At 47.1% G+C, this 22,281-nt stretch overlaps 1 protein-coding gene across 2 annotated transcripts in view; it reads right to left on the bottom strand.

Moving 5' to 3' along the window:
- Positions 1–22,281, bottom strand: part of EPHA6 (EPH receptor A6) — a 1,356,729-nt gene that overhangs the window by 362,073 nt on the left and 972,375 nt on the right. For both annotated transcript variants that reach the window (XM_075335125.1, XM_075335126.1), the window contains one exon: positions 21,996–22,158. In XM_075335125.1, coding sequence (XP_075191240.1) covers positions 21,996–22,158 — 163 coding nt within the window. The remainder of the gene's footprint in view (positions 1–21,995; positions 22,159–22,281) is intronic.

Below are 22,281 nucleotides of genomic sequence, written 5' to 3'. Positions count from 1 at the left end.
AAATGGGAGAGTTTAAGAGGAAATGAATGCTGCCTCAATCATAGGCCTCATGAATCAGACACTGAATTATTGTAGTGATATATGATTTACTCTGAACATTGCTTGGTTTCAGAAAAACATACTTTGAAAAGCCGCGGATTATGTGTCCCATCTGACTAATTCCAGTAGCAGGACCATAGCAGCTTCTTACCACCTTGCTCCCCTAAAATTACAGGTCTTTCCTTATGTGTCTGAACAGGGCGAGAGACCTGTCTGTCTAGGGAAACAGGGTGTGGAAAATCGGCTTGGACTAGTCATCCGAGACACATAATCCCAGGCTTTACAAAGTATGTATCTCAGAGTAAATCATATGTGGCTACAATAAATCTGCCAATGTCCGGTTCCCTTTAAAAAAAAAAAAAAAAGAAAATGTGGAAGAAACTCAATGGATAACACCAATGTATAGCTTAAAAAATATCCTAAAAAAGTCCTGCTTTTTCTATTTCTTTTGTCATCTCTGTTTGTTGCCTTACTGATGTTTACAGATTTGGTAGTTATCTATAATATAATTTTTACCCTCGTGTCTTTCTAAATCTTCTCTTGTGTTGCACATTTATTCTGGAATGGAATGTTGGACAAGCTGTTTTACCACAAACATATCCAACACTTGGTTACCTGTCCTGAAACATGTTTCTTTTTAAAGGGGTTGTCTCAAACTAAGGCGTGGATGGGCTTAAATTAAAAAAACAGTGTCATACTCACCTTCCACCTCCCCATTGGATTCCAATGGATCATGAGAAAAACATCTGATTATGCGCTCCCCTAGTCACCTGACTAGGAGAGGTTTTGTGACTTCCAAATGAATCAGTCATCGCTTCTGGAGCTGGTGAGGACTCCAGGGCAGCCTTTACTGGATCCATAGGGGTTGGGGAAAGTGATCATGACACCGTTTTTACCCTATACCCATCTATGCCTTAAAGAGGTGTTTTCTCTTATATTGGACAACCCCTTTAAGGATCATTAGTAGATGTTCTATAAACACAAGAAAACCCTCAGTGGCCTATCTTCAGCTCCTAATGTGCAATATACAATAAATGGAGACTTTTCAATTCAGACTCCTAGGCAGCTCATTAAATTTGTGACTAAAGTAGTTGTAAGGGTTGCACTCAAGTTTGGGCTCTTTTGCCTCTGGGGTGGGGAAATGGCAAAAGTTCTCTTTTGGTCCATATAAGAAGACCAATATTATTTAAGATCTATCATAGTTGGAGACCCTGTTGGAGATTTTGCAATTGGGACTCACAAGCCTCAAGTTATGCCACTGCTGCTCCTCACATTTTATTTAGTAAACTGAAAAGGGTAGGCCCACAAACAAAGTACATTTGAATCATTAGACCTTGGAATATTAATTGTAGGTTCCACAACTGGATGAGTAAAAAAAAAATGTTCCTGTGATGAGAAAATCTTATATATGTGCCCCAGTTGTGTACTGTGCAATGGCTGTGTCTGACTGTACAGGGACATGGTCTGATCATAACACAGTTCCTGGGCCAGGGAGGAATAATAAGTGATAACACAGACAACAGAGCAGTGGCTTGCATCTGCTGATTATGTGAAGTAAAAAATTTCCCTGCCTGTTTTATCACAGGAGTTATAATCTACTGGCACCAGAGCTCATCATAAATTAAGTCAGTGAGGTAGGAGCTGCCGTTGCTGACATCATATGTCACTGACTGGATTTATGTTGAGCTTAGAGTGATAGAAATGCAGCAGGAACACTTGTTCCTCTGATAAAACAGGCAGGGAAATTCTTTACCTTTACCTCTTTTACAAAAACAATCAGCTGTGATCCCATGCTGTCCTGTGTATACTCTCTTGTTTACTTCCCTGCCCAGGAGATGTGGTATGATCAGACCATGTCCCTGTACAGTCAGACACGGCTATTACACAGTACACAGCAGGGACACATATAAAATATTATCTTAGCACAGGAACTTTTTTTTTAAGCACATTCAACTGTGGAACTTATATATTTCAAAATCTATTGATTAAAATTTGATGACCCTGTACACATGAGAGAACTGTTGGATGACCAATTGTTCATCCAACAGCTTTCTATCCAAACTCCCCCATACATAGTGTCACGATTCCTCTGTGCAGAGCATCTTGCAGAGTAGGTGATGCTCTGCTGTGTTTTTGTGGGCTACTGAGCTGGCAGGTTGATTACTTGCTTAGGTGTTTCATCTTTCTAGTAAATGATCTGCTTCTTTACTGAGCATGCTCCCACAGAACCTTGCCAATGATACATTCTGGTTCTGTTGTGCTGTTGGCCTGTGTTTCTGCTAGGGTTCTGATCTTTGTTTTTTTGACCCTGAACTGTTGTTTGACTCCTCTCTGCCTGCTTCCTGTTCCTGTTGCAACCTCCTGGCTTTAGACCTCGGACTGTTGCCTGACCACATCTCAGTTTACTCCCTGAATCTATTACATGCCTTCCTGGAATTCTGACGCCTGGATTTTTACCTGACTACGCTTCTGTGTAATCCCTGTATCCATAGATATCCTCCTGTTACCAGACCCCGGCTTTCCTGACTACAGTACAGTACTGTTTGTACAACCCGTAAGAAGTGACTGCATTACACATAGGAACGTTCAGCTCAGTTGAGTGCTCTTGTGTACTTTTCTGGTCGTGGAAGTGTGCCGCCCGCGCATCAGCCACCGGGCTGCTCGTATCTGGATCCGTGGTGGCTCAAGGGATCTCTGGACCCGGGGGTCGGGGTCGCGCGGCCACTCGAAATAAAGGGGGGTTATTTACAGGGGATTGTAAGGACAGTTTGTGACGCCACCCGTGGTGCGTGGTAAGATGGAGTACCACCGCTACAATGGGGAGTACCCGGTGGCGATGGTGCGGGCAGCCAGATGTTTAACCCCTCCATGGGTAGGGGGAATGCCCCGGGACTCAATGAAGGCAACGGGGAGGTGCCATTGGAATGGTAAGGGGTCGTTTGTGTACTCACTCAGTCCAATAACACTGACACCGACAACTGTGGTAAACCAAAGTTCTGGACACCGCTGCCGCCTGGAGGGAGCACGCCTGGATCTTGTGCCCGTTGGTGTTGCCTGTTGGTCCGTGGCCTTTACCTTGGCACCTAGTTTCTCTGGTTGGTCCCATGAGTATTAAACTAGTCGAGTCCCGCTCACCAGTGTGGCTAACTGGGTGAGCTTGCTCTCAGGGTTCACGCTTGGGATTGTCTGGACCGTGTGAGTGGAAAGTCCTATCCCCCTCGTTGCGCTAGTACCCCGATTTTGGAGCGGGTGGAGAATGGATGTTGAAGGCTCCGTCCTCGTCGGGTAAATTGTCAGGACGCCTGAAGCTATTCCCTGACATAGTGTCCACGTACCCCGTCGTGCCCTGGACCCTGCCCGGTGATGACACAAGGCCGCTGGCTGTCCTCCTCGACAGTCCGTGCCCCTTGTTACGATCCCCTGAGACCGGGGTCCAGCTCCTACCAGGCCCAGACCAACGTCTGCCACCTAGTAGTTTCCAGGAGCCCAGCTCCTCTCCTACTCTCTCTTCCACTTCACCGCTCCGAGACCTCTCCTCTTGAGAGTCACTAGCTAACTGACTGTCTCCTGACACTCCTTTCCCTCCCTTACCAACCCCCCAAGTGGGCGACCCTATTCCACTTAGGCCGTCCACTGGTGTGTCTGATGGGTGTGGTGCAGAGTGTTCCTAGGATTTTGATTAGCTGTTCTTGGCAACAGCAACGGTTAGGGACCCTTAAGCAAGGAGGAGGTGGACATTGCACTGAAGGGCAGATTGCACAATACCCTGTGACGTCCTGATAGGACAGGGCGTCACAGAAAAAATCCAGGAAGAACAAAAGGTTCAACCATTGGAATCCCAAGTGCTGGTCCTTCTGTCATCATATGTTGAAGGAGTGTCAGGGGGCACCTCAAACACATTAGTGTGTCGATCAATTGCATCGATATTGGTGGGTTTAGCTGACTATAGTCTAATGTAATGTATATGGGGGCCTTTAATTGTGCCTTACCATAGGATAGGCAAAGTTCTCCAGAACAGAGGCTGTGAGTCAGATAAAAAAAAACTTTGGCCCATCATATCAAAAAAGGCATAATTCTGAGTAATAGCTGAATTTTCTTGCTTTTACCTACAATGGTTTGACATAATCTTTTTGTAACTAAACTGTTCTCCTTGTTTTATTTAAAGAAAATGTAATTATATTGTAGAATTATGATATTTTTCATTTAATTCCTCTACATTTTAAATATGCCTACTTGCGGTCAGTGAATGGAAACATCCAGAAAGCCATGGAACCCATAGGGTGGAGGGGCGACAAGACTAGAGGGAAGGGAAGGAGTGATGGGGTTAATAGGAACAGGCGATGGTTTTGTATAGGGCAGAGAAGGGATTGGTGGGTAGGAGAAGTTCTCTGGAGGAAGAGGGGGGGCAGATGAGGGGTTGTAAGCAAGGAACTTTGTTTTACCCCCTCTCTTGACTTGGAGCGATCAGGACGACTGAAGGGATGGCTGCTCTACTGGACCTGGCAGCGACAAATCCGGGTGGCGATGGCGGTGCACGGGCCCCTGGCAGTGCGGTCCCACGTCAGGACTGCCGGGGGTTAACCCATCCGCACTTTCCCCTCGCTCCCCTGTCAGCAGCGGGCGGCGGTCTCGGCCCCCTCCACAGGTACTCGGCGAGTGCGGGGGGGAGCAAGGAAGAAATGTGAGAGCCCCTTCGGGGACCCTCCGCGGCAGGGCGGGCAGCGGCGGCACTATGCGGCTGCTCTGGCCAGCGGGAGGAATCTCCGCCCAGGCCGCAGCAGCCGGGAGGTGGGCGTGGCTAATCTGCGGCCTACTTGTGGCTTCGAGCCGCGGCCTGGATTGCTGGATGCGGCGAGAGAGCGCCCAGCGGAGGACGGAGGCCAGCGTTACCCCCCGCGGTCGGCGGGGGGGGCCGAGGGGCTGCAGCCAGCGGGGAGTCCGGCACCAGGGCAGGCAAGCCTGGTGCGATGGGTGCCTAGGAGGCATCGGTGAGTGGGAGTGATGGCAGGGACCCTGCGGTTCCTGCCTGGTCACTCAGATCAGTAGTGCAGCTCCCGGCAGCGGTGGTCTCCCTTAGGAGGGGAGGACTCGGCAGACGGAGGCTTTCGTGGGCCCAGGAGGGCAGGATGCGGTGGCGGCTCTGGATCAGAGTCTGCTGGCAGCAGGATGGGCCATAGATACCCCTTGCAGGCGGCGCGGCAGGGGGGATATCAGGCCAGAAGAGGATGAGGCCCGTGGTGGCAGCCTGTGGGACAGGACAGTCTCAGGGGTTGTCGTCGCAGAGCAAAGGATGGAGCCTGGAGGGCAGTGCCCACGCGGTGTACCAGGAGGACGGCCGTGGTGGCGATGGTGCTTCGACGGCGTCTGCGTTACCTGAGCCAGAGGCGGACGGCTACAGCGAGGAGGAGGAAGGAGCGGCAACGTTGGAAGAATCGGATGTCCAGATGGCGGAGGAAGGTGTGACTTCTACTCCAGCATACGCTGGGTCATGGTCGGGTGAGACAGCCGTGGATTCGGTGGGGTTGGCGCAGTTGGGGGCACAAGAAGGTAGTATTTTGGGGGCGGATACGGCAGCGCCAGGGGGTCTGTGATTTTAAACCCGTTATTGGGGGCTCCTGCAGGGGCTGGTGAATAATGCGGTTGCGGGGAGTGCGCATGGACGGGATCGGCGGTGGTCGGCGCAGGTGCGCCTTAGGCTGCAGGGGAGAATGTTATGGCAGAGGTGGCAGGGGCTGTGACAGAGAAAGAGAAGGAGAAAGAAAAGGAGGATGAGGTGGTGCGTCTGGATGACAGGGCCAAGCGCGAGGTATATGTGTGCTTCGAGGGCCCGCTGGGAGCTCACCTGAAGAAGGATGTGAGGAATAATATTGGGAAAGGGGAGTATGTAGAGTTATTTTCTCTGCTGCCCCTGAAAAAGTTTAACCTGGATAAGGTCAAGCCAAGTAACTCCAAGACGGAGAAGGAGGAGGAAGAGAAGCGCCGTTATAGGCTCATTCCTCGTACATTTGCAAATTGGCTGCATGCATTTGCGATTTTGGCGAGTGTGATTGGGAGAAGGTACTGAAAAATTGTTCTCCATTGTTTGGATATATGGCTGCGATAGGGGAGGGTTATAGGATAGCCCGGCTGCGGGACGATGAGCAATTTCGGCAGAGGAAGGCATTGCGTACAAGTATGCGGTGGGATCATAAGGACATATCCCTATGTGCAGATACCTGTTCCAAACAATTCATGGAGCTATTAATTAAACTGAATGAGGCTAATGTAGGAGAATTGGAGGTAGAGATTGAGTCCATTCAAGAAAAACTCAAAAAAGAATTGACAGAGGAACAACTAACTAAATTTAATACGAAAGTAGACGGGGAATTTGTGAAGTGGGAGAATGAAATCAGGACCACCAAAACTAAGAAACTCCAAAGAGACATGAATGACCGTGCTAATAAACAAATGTATAGATGGAGAAAAGGTCGGGTGAATCAACCTAATTATAACAGACCAAGATCTGTCTCCATATCATCCCGTACTTCGGGGGATAGCACGGAAGTGGAGGAGAAAGAGGAGAACCACATGTCCCTGAGTATTAATAAAAAATTCAATGGAGGTCCTAGACAGACCCGGGGAGCAACTCAGGGGAAAAGAAAGGGTGTTTCTCCTACAACACCACAAGAACAACAGAAAAATAAAAAAAGTCAATTGGAGGTAATTAACCTGTCTACTCATCCTTTGACTAAAGCTCAGGTACAGGTCTTTCAGCTAGGTCTATCATTCGTGCCTACTGGCACTTTTGATCTTTTTACTGCTGTAAAGGACCTCCACCTGTTTGCTCGGAAACTAGTACTGCACAAACTCCACCATAAGGTTGATAGAGGTGAGGAAATATTGACGGAGAGGGAGAAGGAGGCTATTGCCACCTTGGAAGAATTATAGAGAGAGGGTGATGGTGGTGTGTCTACTGTGTTCCCAAGGGAAATCCTGCCAAGATCAACCACATTTCCCCCTTTATCTATCTGTCCGCAAATAGAAATTTTTGTCAGGTTAGCTTGAGAGCTTGAGAGGATTCGGAGATACAGCTCCGGTGACAACCTGACTAAACATCAACGTACTGCCATTCAAGAACTTCGCAGTATGACTGATGTTGTAATAAAAAATGCGAATAAAGGGGGAAATGTGGTGCTTTGGCCGGTGGACAAATATGAACGCGAGGCGTTCAGGCAGTTGAATATCCAGGAGACATATTTGAGACTCACCACCAACCCCATTCCGGGCTATAAAACTGAATTAATGTCTATATTGGATGAGGCCCTACTTGAGGGGATTATTACATCTAAAATTAGAGATGGACTCCTGGTGAAAAATCCCCGACTACCGACCTTTTATCTGTTACCGAAGGTTCAGAAAGATGCCACCAATCCTCCGGGACGTCCTATCGTCTCGGGGATTGGTGGCCTTTGTGAACCAATCTGCACCTATGTGGATTTCTATCTGAAACCACTGGTGCAGAATCTACCATCATATTTACGGGACACAAATGACTTATTGAGGAAGCTGGATGGTGTACACATGGAGGATGACATGTGGTTGGTCACAGCGGACGTCGAGTCCTTGTATACCTGTATCTCGCATGAACAGGGTTTGGAGGCATCAAGGCATTTTTTATCCAGTAGCTCGTGGGACAGATCTCTGTGTGAATTTATTCTAGCTCTCCTGGACTTCATCCTCCACCATAACATCTTTACATTCAAAGACCGGTATTGCCTGCAGAGACGTGGCACCGCCATGGGAGCGGCATGTGCACCATCGTATGCGGGGCTGTTTCTGGGTAGGTGGGAGCAGACTGTTTTACATGAGCTGCCACTTGCCCAGAATATAGTCTGCTGGTACAGGTACATCGATGACGTGCTGCTCCTCTGGCAGGGAACACGGTCTCTGCTGGATATATTTATGGATGATCTCAACCGGAATAATTGTAATGGAAAACTTACGTATAAGGCAGATCGGCGTAGAATTTAATTTTTGGACGTTGTGGTGGAGGTTGGAGAAGGAGGTATGATTGAGACGGATCTATTTAGAAAGACCACCTCCGTAAATGCATTATTGCACGCTTCATCAGCTCACCAGAGATCAACTATCCGAGCTATTCCCACTGGCCAATTTCTGAGGGCAAAAAGGATATGCTCTACCCCTCAGAAATTTGAGCACCAGGCTGATGACCTTCGCATGCGATTCAGGGATAGAGGATATGGCGCCCGTGGGATCAAACAAGGGTATATGAGAGCTAAACATACATCCAGAGAACACCTCCTCTACGGTTCGAGTGTGAAGACATTGGTGAGTGGTGGTAGTCACACTAGGTTCATCTCCACTTACAATGGACAGTGGAGATGGATCAGGGATGCACTGTCCAAGCACTGGCCCGTCTTACAGACGGACGCAGTCTTGGCCAGTGATTTACCGGGAGCCCCGTTATTAACCTCCAGGAGGGAGGCTAGGACACCCGGAGGCCTCTTTGGACACAGTACCCCCAGGATAGGATGCTTTACATGTGGCGAATGTGTTACGTGTAAGTTAGGCAATATCATTAGGGGCAAGGAGTTTCTTTCGGCTGATGGAAAACAACACTTCTGTATTAAGAAGTATATCTCGTGCAGTAGCACATACGTAATCTATTACGCCAGATGCCCCTGTGATTTGGTTTATGTAGGCCTGACTACTAGACAATTACGTGTTTGTATACGCGAACATGTTCGCGACATTTTGAAGGCACCAACCGTGACGGACCTATCGCTGTTGAGGACTCTCCCCAGGCACTTTAAAGTCCATCATAACTGCGACCCTACTGGACTGAAGGTGGTGGGGATTGACCTTGTCAGCGGTGGGATCCGTGGGGGAAATCTTAAAATGGCCCTCGAATGTAGGTGGATTTTCTCTTTAGGGACCATGGCTCCTGCAGGACTGAATGAACAATTAAGCTTTGCCCCATTCCTTAACACCTGAAATTTCCAAATGGGGGTTTCTTTAAAATCCTAACCTGTTAGAAGGGTTGTTTTTTGTTTTTGTCCTATGGACGATCATGTTGCAATATTTACTTGTTATCGTGCGGCTTTTTAATTGCATGTTGTTTTATTCCAGTAACTTTTTCCATCTGAGGAGTGTTTGGATTTCCTGTTCTCCCTCCCCACCCCGTGCCCTCTCAGTTACGGGATATGAATTCGTAGCTAAGAGTAAGGATACTATGAAAGATCCTATGGCTGACTTATGAATAACCACTGGATAAAACAATTTTCTCTGATGTACATTTATGTCCTGATTTGAGATTGTATGTGCCCATATGGTGAATTTGTAATCTACTATGCTATAGCCGAATGTATGTGTTTTGTGTATGACTGAGGCATTCAGATTTATTTTATGGGCTGTCATAATATATGGGAGATAATGGTTACATTCGTCCAACCATGGACACAGACCGGGCACTCAATTTGAATATGCAATTATACTGACATTGCTTTCCGTAGTCTGTGTCTATGTACATGAATATAATGTACCTTTATATAAAACTAACGTGCCCTTTACTGTTTGTTGTAGGCTGCATCCATCTATTTGGACGGAGCATTTTAGTATACAAGATCACTAACATGACTACACCATGTAAATATTTGATGCAGATGTCATCCTTACTAGTCCGTTTTCATTGTCCATTTTTTACCTACCCAGCGCGCCATCCAGACGCGACTCTCGGGTGTATACACCCGGCGGCATCTAAGGTGACTGTGCGCATGCGTTAAAGACGTCATTGGAGACTTTTCTCCGATGCACGCGCAGTTCGTCACCGCTTACCGCCGGTCTGTGTACTGACATTCCCGAGACGCGATGTACGCGTGCGCGTGATGGGCGGGCAGATGGACAACAGCTGGAGGCCACTAGGTGTTTAAGGGTGAGGGAAAGGGGTCCATGACAGCATGCGGTGCCCCTGAAAAAGGTACCCGAAACGCGCGTCGGGTGTGGACCTTGGACCGGCTCCCTTCCTACCTCAACCTCCGGTATGTAACCTAGATAATGATGTCTCCGTCCCTGCTCATTTGAGCACTCTGGGAGACTTTACTGCGCACACCCATAGGTGAGGTAATGAGAGGGGAGTTTTACTGTCTGTACCTGGGTACATATATATTATGGGTTACTAGATAGGCGATTTGCCTTATGATTTCCCAGACACAGACCCCTATATTTACCTTCTGGCCTCGGTCCCCACGTTTGTGAGGTTTTCAATGTCCTCTTACTTTTTGTTACCAGGATTAGGAATGTATTTGTGCACCCCTTTTTAATGTTTGTGATTGTTTAATAAAATACTTTTGGATAGCAATTACTCCATTGTGTGGTATCACATTTTTTAAGAGTTTAAATTGGAGTTTTCCTATTACATAAATCCTATTATGGGGACTATCATGGTCAGATGACATCTGTTCAATATGTATAATCATAACGATATAAATCCCCTTTCGTCTATGAAAATTGTTTCAATATCCCTATGGATGTGGTTGGTGGGGCACCCGGGGGGTTGGGAGTTGGAACTCCGGTGAACCACAAGAGGTGGGTTTTGTTGGCAGTATAATGAAGGGCAGTGCAAATTTGGAGCAGCCTGTTGTTTTAAGCTCGAGTATTTGGGCTGTGGAGGGGGATATAGTCTGGCCAAGTGTTTCAAAAAAGGCAAAGGAAAGGCGGGGGATGGGGTTGGAAGAAGGGAGGACACCGGTGAAAGTAGAGGTGATGGGGACGTTTTTAAATAGGTACCCAGATGTTGAGGCGGCGCCCCTTTTGAGGTCCGTTTTTTCCCGCGGTTTTCGCATTCCGTTGGTGTTGGTGTATCTTCGCCCCTTATCGGAATTTGCGCTCTGCAAGGGAACACTCAGATGTTGTCAGTGAAAAGTTGGATAAGGAAGTGACTTTGGGCCAGGATGGGCGGGCCATTCAAGGCCCCTCCATGTCATGATTGGGTTGATTCTCCATTGGGGGTGGTGCCAAAAGGAGCCGAACAAATTTCGGCTTATTCAACGCTTATGTTATCCGGAGGAGTCATCGGTGTATGTCGGCATTGCTCCGGAATTGTTTATTATGCGTCGTTTGACAGAGTGCTGAATTTGGTTAAGGCTGCGAGCCGTGGAGAATTAATGACGAAGGCGGATGTGGAGGCGGCATTTAGGTTGTTACTGGTCCACCCTGCTAGCCAGCATTTCTTGGGTTGCCGTGGGGATGGGAGTTATTACGTTGATCGTTGTTTGCTGATGGGGTTGTTCCATTTCTTGTTCCTATTTTGATACAGTTATTTCTTTGTTGAGTGGGTTGTGCGTGGTGTGTCCGGGCTCACATCGATTATTCATTATTGGATGATTTTCTTTTGCATCGGGCCGGCGGGTCTGATGATTCGTGTGGCTTTGTTGTTTTCGTTGCAGAAGGTGGCGGACACTCTTTTGGCGTCCCGTTGGCGCAGGAAAAGACTGAAGGTCCAGCGTCAGTGATGCGGTTTTTTGGGGATAGAGATTGATTCTATGGCTATGGAGTGCAGGCTTCCGTTGGAGACGGTTGTGGACCTATGGGCTGCAGTAGAGGCAGTGAGATCAGCAAAGAAGGTACGGCTGAAGGTGGTGCAGTCTTGGCTGGGGAAGCTGAACTTCGGGTGCAGAATTATGCCGATGGGGCATGTTGTTTGCTAGACGGCTGGCGACGGCTACGTCAGGGGTGCAGCCATCGGCTCATTTTGTGCGGGTCACGAGGGAAATCAAGGAGGATCTGAGGGTGTAGGAGTTTTTTTCTTACGGCAATTCAATGGTCACGCGTTGTGGCAGGATAAGGTGGTGCCTAATGGCGCATTGCAGCTGTACTCAGATGCAGCTGGACCAGTTGGTTTTGGGGCAATTTTTTCGAGTTGTGGGGGTTCGCAGTTTTTTCCGAGAGGAAGGTGTGCTTTCATTGTGACTATCAATTGGTGGTGCATTTGATTAATAGTTTTTCTGCTGAATCTGGGCCAGGGGTAGCGGACTTGCGGCATTTGGCTCAAATGTCTGCTGTGAAAAATTCATGTTGTGGCAAAGCACGTACCGGGGGTGAACAAAGGGGCAGCTGATGCTTTGTCTCGTTTCAGTTCCGCAGGTCTCGGGAGTTGATGCCGGGGGCGGATGAGGTTGGAGCGGTGTGTCGGAAGGGCTTGTGGAGTCTGGTGAGGCTGTGATTCTGTAGCTGATCAGGAGCTCAGTGACTGAGGTTACTTGGTGCCGATATGCAAAAGTGTGGGCGGAATGGGTAACATTGGGTAACATTGTTGGGGGCCATGTTTGAGGAAGGCCCGGTGGATCATTTGGTGGTGTTGTTGGCAGTGGTGAGTAACGATTTTTTAAGGTTGGTCAGTCAGCATCAGCAGTGGCGCATAGGGTGGCGGCTGTGGCTTTCTAGTTGAAGATTAGTGGTGAGAGGGATGTTTCGCAGGATTTTCGGGTGCAGCAGGCCTTGAAGGGTTTTTCGCAGGGGTGTGAAGGAGCGGGACGTCACATAAGGCGTCCGATCTCCTTTGTTTTGTTAAAGCGTTTGGTGAGTGGTTTTTGGTTGCTATGTTCATCTGATTATGAGCGGGTTTTTTTTCTTTTTGTCCAAGACCGTTTGTGCTAGCCTTTTATGAGGCTTTTCGGATCGGGGAATTGGTCAGTCCATCTACGGTTAAGGGTGGTGGTTTGATGTTAGAGGATGTGTCTGTGGTGGGGCAGAGGGTTGAGCACCGGCTTCGTTGCTCAAAAAATGGATCAGGCGGGTTGTGGAAGGTTGGTGATGTTATATGCGGCCCTGGGTGCGGAATTATGTCGGGGGGGATGCCCAGGCCCGTTATTGTGTCACATGAATGGGTCCTTTTTTGTCAAGGTAACAGTTTGTAGCAGTGCTGCGGACTTGCTTGCAAGGGGCGGGGGGGGGCGCCCGGAGGACTACGGGTCGCATTCCTTCAGGATTGGGGCTGCCACGGAGGCCTCTCGGGGGGTCTCGGGGAAGAGGTTGTGAGACGTATTGGGAGGTGGTAGTCCTCTTGTTTTCGTCGTTACATTCGGCCTCAGTTGTTATCGTGTTAAGGCCAGCGCGGGGTGTTTGAGTCTTTTTCGGAAGTGGAACATGTCTTGATTGGCGTAACCGGTTGGTGTTGTATCTGTGGGTTTATAACCTGTTTGTTTTGTTGTAAGGGTGTGCCTCATTTGGATATTTGGGCACTCGTTCGTTTTTGGGGGGCTCGGCGGGCTGCGGCTCGCCCAAATGGTTGCCAGCTGGGTCTGGACAGGTTGATGGTACTGGTCCTGTATGTGGGAAGCAGCGATTTGGTGGCCCGGGCATCTCGAGAGTTAATTAGGAATATATATATATATATATATATATATATATATATATATAACAGAAATAAATAAATAAATTGATTTGTTGCTTTTGTGGAAGATGTACCCGGGCTTAATAGTGGTGTGGTCTGATAGCGTGGCCAGGTTGGAGTGGAGAGGGGCTCGTTTCTTTGGGCAGTATCAATCGAGCCAGGGCTATGGTGAATCGGGTGGTGGCGCGATTCGGAAAGAGGAATGGGTGTATTGGGTTGCTGCACATGCAACATGAGTTGGAGTCGCTGAACTGGCAGTTCGGAGATGCGATGGGGTGCATCTCAACGATATTGGTGCTGATTTGTGGGCGCTGGGATTGCGTGCAGGTGTGGTACAGGCTTTGGTGTGTGGCAGGTCCAGGCCACGTAAGGAGTCACGTACCCTGTCCTGTGGCGGGGGGTAGGTCTGGTCCAGAGGTGGTTGAAGGCAAATTGTGGCCAATTTAAACCAAGTCGCATGCAGTCCATGTATTATTCACAGAAGGTATTGGTGGGTAACACACATACAGCACGACTGGAGAATCCTTCCTCAATGGTCAAGAAAGCCATGGAACCCATAGGGTGGAGGGGCGACATGACTAGAGGGAAGGGAAGGAGTGATAGGGTTACTAGGAACAGGAGATGATTTTGTATAGGGCAGAGAAGGGATTAGGGGGTAGGAGGAGTTTTCTGGAGGAAGGGGGGGGAAGATGAGGGGTTGTAAGCAAGGAACTTTTTCTTACCCCCTCTCTTGACTTCCGGACGTGGATCGATCCTCGCCCACCCTCCCTTGTGTTTTAGAACTGAGGGGAATATTAGGCTGGGTTGTTTTCTTTGTCACAGCAGCGGGGTGGGGGTGGGGGTGGGGCGGGGGGGGACGGGGGGGTAGGTCTGGTCCAGAGGCGGTTGAAGGCAATGGTAACTGGACAGAGAGACACCATCTTAGTATGGTGGCTCCGGGTTCCGGGATGTTGCAGGCACAGGGTTCTGCAAAGTTGGGGGTATTAATCCGTGGGTGATTAATACCTCATCTCTGGGTCGGTGTGTTGCGGCCAGGGATATTGGGGTGAAAAGTTGTTCCTGGACTGGGCCTACTCAGGGTTATATATTTACTGTATTGGTTACTGTGTCACCTATTGTTATTTGTTGGGGTTACCCGTTGGACGGCGCCCCCTTGTGTTTAGAATGTAAATAATAGGTAATAAAGGCTGCTGTGGCTAATTTAAACCAAGTCGCATGCAGTCCGTGTATTATTTACAGATGGTATTGGTGGGTAACACACATACAGCACGACTGGAGAATCCTTCCTCAATGGTCATGGATTACAAAACAAGAGAAAATGAGAAAAAGTGGAATAAATTGCAGAAAAATGTTGGTGCTGTAACATGTTAGCAATCTGGGAAATAGATAGGGCTTGATTTTCTTGCAGAAATTGGGTTACATGCGATTATCCAATTATATGCTCAGCTAGAAATAGTAATAATTCGTGCATGTCTGATGCAATGCAGCAAAGCTGTTATACAGTGCCTACAAGTAGTATTCAACCCCCTGCAGATTTAGCAGGTTTGATAAGATGCAGATAAGTTAGAGCCTGCAAACTTCAAACAAGAGCAGGATTTATTAACAGATGCATAAATCTTACAAACCAACAAGTTATGTTGCTCAGTTAAATTTTAATAAATTTTCAACATAAAAGTGTGGGTCAATTATTATTCAACCCCTAGGTTTAATATTTTGTGGAATAACCCTTGTTTGCAATCACAGCTAATAATCGTCTTTTATAAGACTTGATCAGGCCGGCACAGGTCTCTGGAGTTATCTTGGCCCACTCCTCCATGCAGATCTTCTCCAAGTTATCTAGGTTCTTTGGGTGTCTCATGTGGACTTTAATCTTGAGCTCCTTCCACAAGTTTTTAATTGGGTTAAAGTCAGGAGACTGACTACGCCACTGCAACACCTTGATTTTTTCCCTCTTGAACCAGGCCTTGGTTTTCTTGGCTGTGTGCTTTGGGTCGTTGTCTTGTTGGAAGATGAAATGACGACCCATCTTAAGATCCTTGATGGAGGAGCGGAGGTTCTTGGCCAAAATCTCCAGGTAGGCCGTGCTATCTATCTTCCCATGGATGTGGACCAGATGGCCAGGCCCCTTGGCTGAGAAACAGCCCCACAGCATGATGCAGCCACCACCATGCTTGACTGTAGGGATGGTATTCTTGGGGTCGTATGCAGTGCCATCCAGTCTCCAAACGTCACGTGTGTGGTTGGCACCAAAGATCTCGATCTTGGTCTCATCAGACAAGAGAACCTTGAACCAGTCTGTCTCAGAGTCCTCCAAGTGATCATGAGCAAACTGTAGATGAGCCTTGACATGTCGCTTTGAAAGTAAAGGTACCTTATGGGCTCGTCTGGAACGGAGACCATTGCGGTGGAGTACGTTACTTATGGTATTGACTGAAACCAATGTCCCCACTGCCATGAGATCTTCTCGGAGCTCCTTCCTTGTTGTCCTTGGGTTAGCCTTGACTCTTCGGAAAAGCCTGGCCTCGGCACGGGAGGAAACTTTCAAAGGCTGTCCAGGCCGTGGAAGGCTAACAGTAGTTCCATAAGCCTTCCACTTCCAGATGATGCTCCCAACAGTGGAGACAGGTAGGCCCAACTCCTTGGAAAGGGTTTTGTACCCCTTGCCAGCCTTGTGACCCTCCACGATCTTGTCTCTGATGGCCTTGGAATGCTCCTTTGTCTTTCCCATGTTGACCATGTATGAGTGCTGTTCACAAGTTTGGGGAGGGTCTTAATTAGTCAGAAAAGGCTGGAAAAAGAGATAATTAATCCAAACATGTGAAGCTCATTGTTCTTTGTGCCTGAAATACTTCTTAATACTTTAGGGGAACCAAACAGAATTCTGGTGGTTTGAGGGGTGAATAATAAATGACCCTCTGAATAAACTTTTCTCAATTTAAAAAAAAAAAATAAAAAAGAAATAACATTCTTTTTTGATGCAGTGCATTTCACACTTCCAGGCTGATCTACAGTCCAAATGTCACAATGCCAAGTTAATTCCGAATGTGTAAACCTGCTAAATCTGCAGGGGGTTGAATACTACTTGTAGGCACTGTATATGGGGCCTGGACAGCACAGGTATTTGGCCCCTATAGAACCATTAGCTATTTGCATAGATGTTTTCTGAAATGTTTTTTTTTTGAAGAATTAAAACTTTACAGCAATATGTATCTATAGCATGATATATTTAAGATATCTCGGTCTACATGTGAGGTTAGTCATTTCTGCCTCTGCAATCTAACTATTAATATTCCCTTAAAAATGACAATGGTTGGCCATCTCTGGCTGCTTCTTGTAATGATGCATCTGATTCTATTGTAAATTATTGAGGCGGCACAAATTGTGTTCCAGAAAAATACCTTAAATTAACATTGTCATGCTGTTTATTCCTTCTGTACTGCTGTTTTTAATGAGACCATTATTATATAGGTAGTCAGAGCTATTGCTAGTACCATTTTAATTTGTTAAAGAGATACAGTCATATGAAAAAGTTTGGGCACCCCTATTAATGTTAACCTTTTTTCTTTATAACAATTTGGGTTTTTGCAATAGCTATTTCAGTTTCATATATCTAATAACTGATGGACTGAGTAATATTTCTGGATTGAAATGAGGTTTATTGTACTAACAGAAAATGTGCAATCTGCATTTAAACAAAATTTGATCGGTGCATAAGTATGGGCACCTCAACATACAAGTGACATTAATATTTTGTAGATCCTCCTTTTGTAAAAATCACAGACTCTAGTTGCTTCCTGTAGCTTTAATGAGTTCCTGGATCCTGGATGAAGGTATATTTGGCCATATCTGTTTACAAAACAATTCTAGTTCCGTTAAGTTTGATGGTCGCCGAGCATGGACAGCCCGCTTCAAATCATCCCACAGATGTTCAATGATATTCAGGTCTGGGGACTGGGATGGCCATTCCAGAACATTGTAATTGTTCCTCTGCATGAATGCCTGAGTAGATTTGGAGCGGTTTTTTGGATCATTGTCTTGCTGAAATATCCATCCCCTGCGTAACTTCAACTTCGTCACTGATTCTTGCACATTATTGTCAAGAATCTGCTGATACTGAGTTGAATCCATGCGACCTTCAACTTTAACAAGATGCCCGGTGCAACATTGGCCACACAGCCCCAAAGCATGATGGAACCTCCACCAAATTTTACTGTGGGTAGCAAGTGCTTTTCTTGGAATGCTGTGTTTTTTGCCTCCATGCATAACGCCTTTTTGTATGACCAAACAACTCAATCTTTGTTTGATCAGTCCACAGGACCTTCTTCCAAAATGTAATTGGCTTGTCCAAATGTGCTTTTGCATACCTCAGGCGACTCTGTTTGTGCCGTGCTTGCAGAAACGGCTTCTTTCGCATCACTTTTCCATACAGCTTCTCCTTGTGCAAAGGGCGCTGTATTGTTGACCGATGCACATTGACACCATCTGCAGCAAGATGATGCTGCAGGTCTTTGGAGGTAGTCTGTGGATTGTCCTTGACTGTTCTCACCATTCTTATTCTTTGCCTTTCTGACATTTTTCTTGGCCTGCCACTTCTGGGCTTAACAAGAACTGTACCTGTGTTCTTTCATTTCCTTACTATGTTCCTCACAGTGGAAACTGACAGTTTAAATCTCTGAGACAACTTTTTTGTATCCTTCCTCTGAACAACTATGTTGAATAATCTTTTGTTTTCAGATCATTTGAGAGTTGTTTTGAGGAGCCCATGATGCCACTCTTCATAGGAGATTCAAATAGGAGAACAACTTGCAAGTGGCCACCTTAAATGCCTTTTCTCATGATTGGATACACCTGCCTATGAAGTTCAAAGCTCAATGAGGTTACAAAACCAATTTAGTGCTTTAGTAAGTCAGTAAAAAGTAGTTAGGAGTGTTCAAATCAAGAAATTGATAAGGGTGCCCATACTTTTGCACCAGTCAAATTTTGTTTAAGTGCGGATTGCACATTTTCTGTTAGTACAATAAACCTCATTTCAATCCAGAAATATTACTCAGTCCATCAGTTATTAGATATATGAAACTGAAATAGCTGCTGCAGAAACCCAAATTGTTATAAAGAAAAAAGGTTAACATTAGGGGTGCCCAAACTTTTTCATATGACTGCATATGGGAAGCTGTTGGTGACCGTACCATGGTCTATGCAACTAAATACAAACTTAAAGGGAACCTGTCATCTCCAAAAATGCTATTTTATCTGCAGAAATAGTGGTAATCCACAAGTAAATACTGTTTATATTATGGCTGGCTGGTGAAGCGGGTATGCAGAAAATTATTCTCTTTGTAGCTGCTCGATTCCAGTCATCAGTGTGGTGCAGGATGCAGTTACATTCACCAAACACTTCACAATGAGCTTGTTGTAATCACTCACTGGCACATTGATTGACAGCCTGCTCTGTAAGCACACTCTATAGAATACGCTGTCAATCACTGTGCCGAGGAGTGATTACAGTGCGCTCACTGTATAGCGAGCAATGATTGTAATCACCCTGATGATTGTAAGCGAGCGGCTACAGATAAGATAAAACTTAATTTTAGGCATACTTTCAGTACGCCAGTGAGGCAGAATGTAAATGTGCTTAATCATCAGACTACCGCTATATCTGCAGGCCAAAAGCTTTTACTTTTCACATAGCGAGATCGCTAGCGAGAACACTGCTGAGTCACAGGTTTTGTGACGCACCACTGATCTCATCAGTGATCTCGCTGTGTGTGACACTAAGCAGCGACCTGGCCCCTGCTGTGAAATCGCTGATCGTTACACACTGTTCTGGTTCATTGTTTGGTCGTCGGGCTCCCGCAGGGCAGGACCCATCGCTGTGTTTGACGCTGTGTGTGAGGGTCCCAATGACCGCCGAGATCATTATACAGGTCGCTACTGCGACCTCTATCATTACTGCGTCGTTGGTAAGGTCTAACTGTGTGACATCTCACCAGCGACCTCCCAGCGACTTACCTGTAATGCAGACCAGGACGTATCATGGTCGGAATCGCTGGTACGTCGTTTAGTGTGACGGTACCCTTACTACTGGGGCGACAGTGGGGGCTCACTAGGAGGGGCCCATCTGGAGCAATTACAATTCTTAACTTTATTGGATTGTACAGCACGCCAATAGAGATAACTGTACATTAGAGCAGGGAGACATGGTCTACCTGCATGTTGTTCTCCATTCTGTAGGCAGCAGGTCACTTTAGATCTGCGGCCTACAGAATGGAGGGTGACAAACTAGATGAAACCTGGGCAATGGTAAATGATGGTGGATAAATGAGGGAATAGCCCATGCAGCCAATTAAAAAGCTTTTGAGATAATTGACAAATTACTTTTGGTGCCTGAAAAAGAGGCAGCTACATATTATAGAGTTGTTCCTAAACCCTTACTCCAATTAGGATGTGAGTACTGTCTAATTAAGGCCCCCTCCACACATCTGTGTCTTCGGTACATGTAACGTCCAGTTTAACAAGTACCGGAGGCACGGGCACACGTAGACCCATTAAAATCAAGGGGTCTGCGAACACGTGTGTGTTTTCACATGTATCATGTGTCCATGTGGAGCATATGTGTGTCCGCGTCCTCCACACATAGACATGTCCGTTTTTCTCCGGCGGTACAGGTGTCACACGGACCACACGGATGTGCTCCGTGTGACATCAGTGTGACACGTACTGGAGAAAACCTCGTTTCTGTGAAATAAAATGAATTTCTATACTCACCTTCTCCAGCACTGCTGTCTCTGCCGCTGCTGTCACTTGCTTCTGACCCCTGCCGCTCATTATGCTTATCACATAGTCACTGCACCGAGGACCAGAAGCAGCAGCACCGGAGACAGCAGGGACGGAGACTGCAGAGCGGAAGACATCAGTACCATGGACAGCAGCACTAGGGACAGGTGAGCAGAAAGTTCCTGCTTGCTGTGTGTTATCACGAATAGCACACGGAGAACATTCATGTGGCAAATTCACGGCACACGCAAAGCCATATGCACCTTTTACACGTCCATGCAAAATGTGCGTGTTTTTCACGGACATGTGATAGAGGCCCGAAGCTTAGCGTCTGCACTTTAAGACCATACTGAATTTTGTCACTGTTCAAATTGTTCTAGACCTAACTGTGTATATATATATCATAGTCAAAACCCTAGGAACACTCTGCACCACACCCACCAGACACACCAGTGGACGGCCTGAGTGGAATTGGGTCGCCCACTTGGGAGTTTGGTTCAGCGGCGTCGGGAGTGTCAGGAATAAGTCAGTTGAGCAGTGACTCTCAAGAGGAAAGGTCACAGGAGAGTGTAGTGTCGGAGGAGAGAGAGGAGGTCAGGAGCTGGGCTCCTTGGAGCTACTAGGTGGCAGACATTGGTCTGGGCCTGGTAGGAGCTGGACCCCGGTCGCAGGGGATCGAAACAAGGGGCACAGACTGTCAAGGAGGACAGCCGGCGGCCTTGTGCCATCACCGAGCAGGGGCCAGGGCACTACGGGGTACGTGGACCCCAGGTCAGGGAGTAGCTTCAGGCGTCCTAACAATTTACCCAACGAGGACAGAGCCTTCAAGATCCATTCTCCACCTGCTCCAAAATTGGGGTGCTAGTGCAACAAGGGGGATAGGACTTTCCCCACATATGGTCCAGAAAATCCCAAGCGTGAACCCTGAGAGCAAGCTCCCTCAGTTAGCCAGACTGTTGAGCGGGACCCGATTAGTTTCAAACTAAAGGGACCAACTAGAAGACAAGGTGCCACGGAAAAGGTCACAGACTAACAGGCAACACCAAGAGAAACGGGACCCAGGCGTGCTCCCCCTCAGCGGGAGCAATGCCCAGAACTTTGGTTTACTACAGTTGTCGGTGTCAGCATTATTGGACTGATTGAGTACGCAAGTGACCCTTACCGTCCCAACGGCACATCCCCGTCACCTTCACCGAGTCCCAAGGCATCCCCCCTACCTGTGGAGGGGTTAAACACCTGACTCTCCACACCATCGCCACCGGTTACTCCCAGCCGCAGCGGTGGTACGCCACCTTACCACGCACCACGAGTGGCGTCACGAACTTTCCACACCATTCCCTGTACATAACCCCTCTTCGTTTGAGGAGCCGCATGACTCCCTGGGTCCGGAGCCCTCTTGAGCCACCGCGGATCCGGATCCGAGCAGCTCGGCTGCTGACGCGGGGGCGACACACACACACACACACACACATATATATATAATATTTTTTATATCCTACATAAACCACATTAGGCTCTAACATTTCAGAAAATATTGAACCTAACTGCTATTGTGCAGACAGTCAGTGATTCATGCTGCCTACGGTTTGAGCAGCATGAATCGCCAGACAGGTTCCCTTGAAGTCATCTGAGCCATTGTATGTAATGTTTCTACCACTGACAGATAATGAAATAAGAAAGGATAGGATATTTGCATATTGAATTACCGCAAAGTAAGAAAAAAAAAAAATTAAACATTTTGAGAATCTGATACTGTCTGCTTTTGTAGAACGCTGCAGTTAATTAAACTTACTTTCATCTCCAGTTTCAAATTCGAACTTATGACTGTACCCGCTGTATCCTGCAGCGGTCCTGACGCGAATGTGAAATATATACTTGGTGGATGGCTTGAGGCCTGTGATAATAACACTGGGAGCTTTGGATCTTGTAGAGGAATAACTGAGCTGTTCATGTTCCTGTCGAAAAAGAGAAAACAGTCATAATTAAGAAACAAGATTACCTGGAAAATATCATCTCATTGGTAATGCACCAGCTTCAACCTTTTGTGAAATGCACAATGAGCTCATATGGGGTTTTTT

Source organism: Anomaloglossus baeobatrachus, chromosome 2, assembly GCF_048569485.1.
Source record: "Anomaloglossus baeobatrachus isolate aAnoBae1 chromosome 2, aAnoBae1.hap1, whole genome shotgun sequence".
In the NCBI taxonomy this organism is placed as follows: domain Eukaryota; kingdom Metazoa; phylum Chordata; class Amphibia; order Anura; family Aromobatidae; genus Anomaloglossus; species Anomaloglossus baeobatrachus.
Note: the sequence above shows the minus strand (reverse complement) of the source record. Positions and strands in the feature narration are given on the sequence as shown.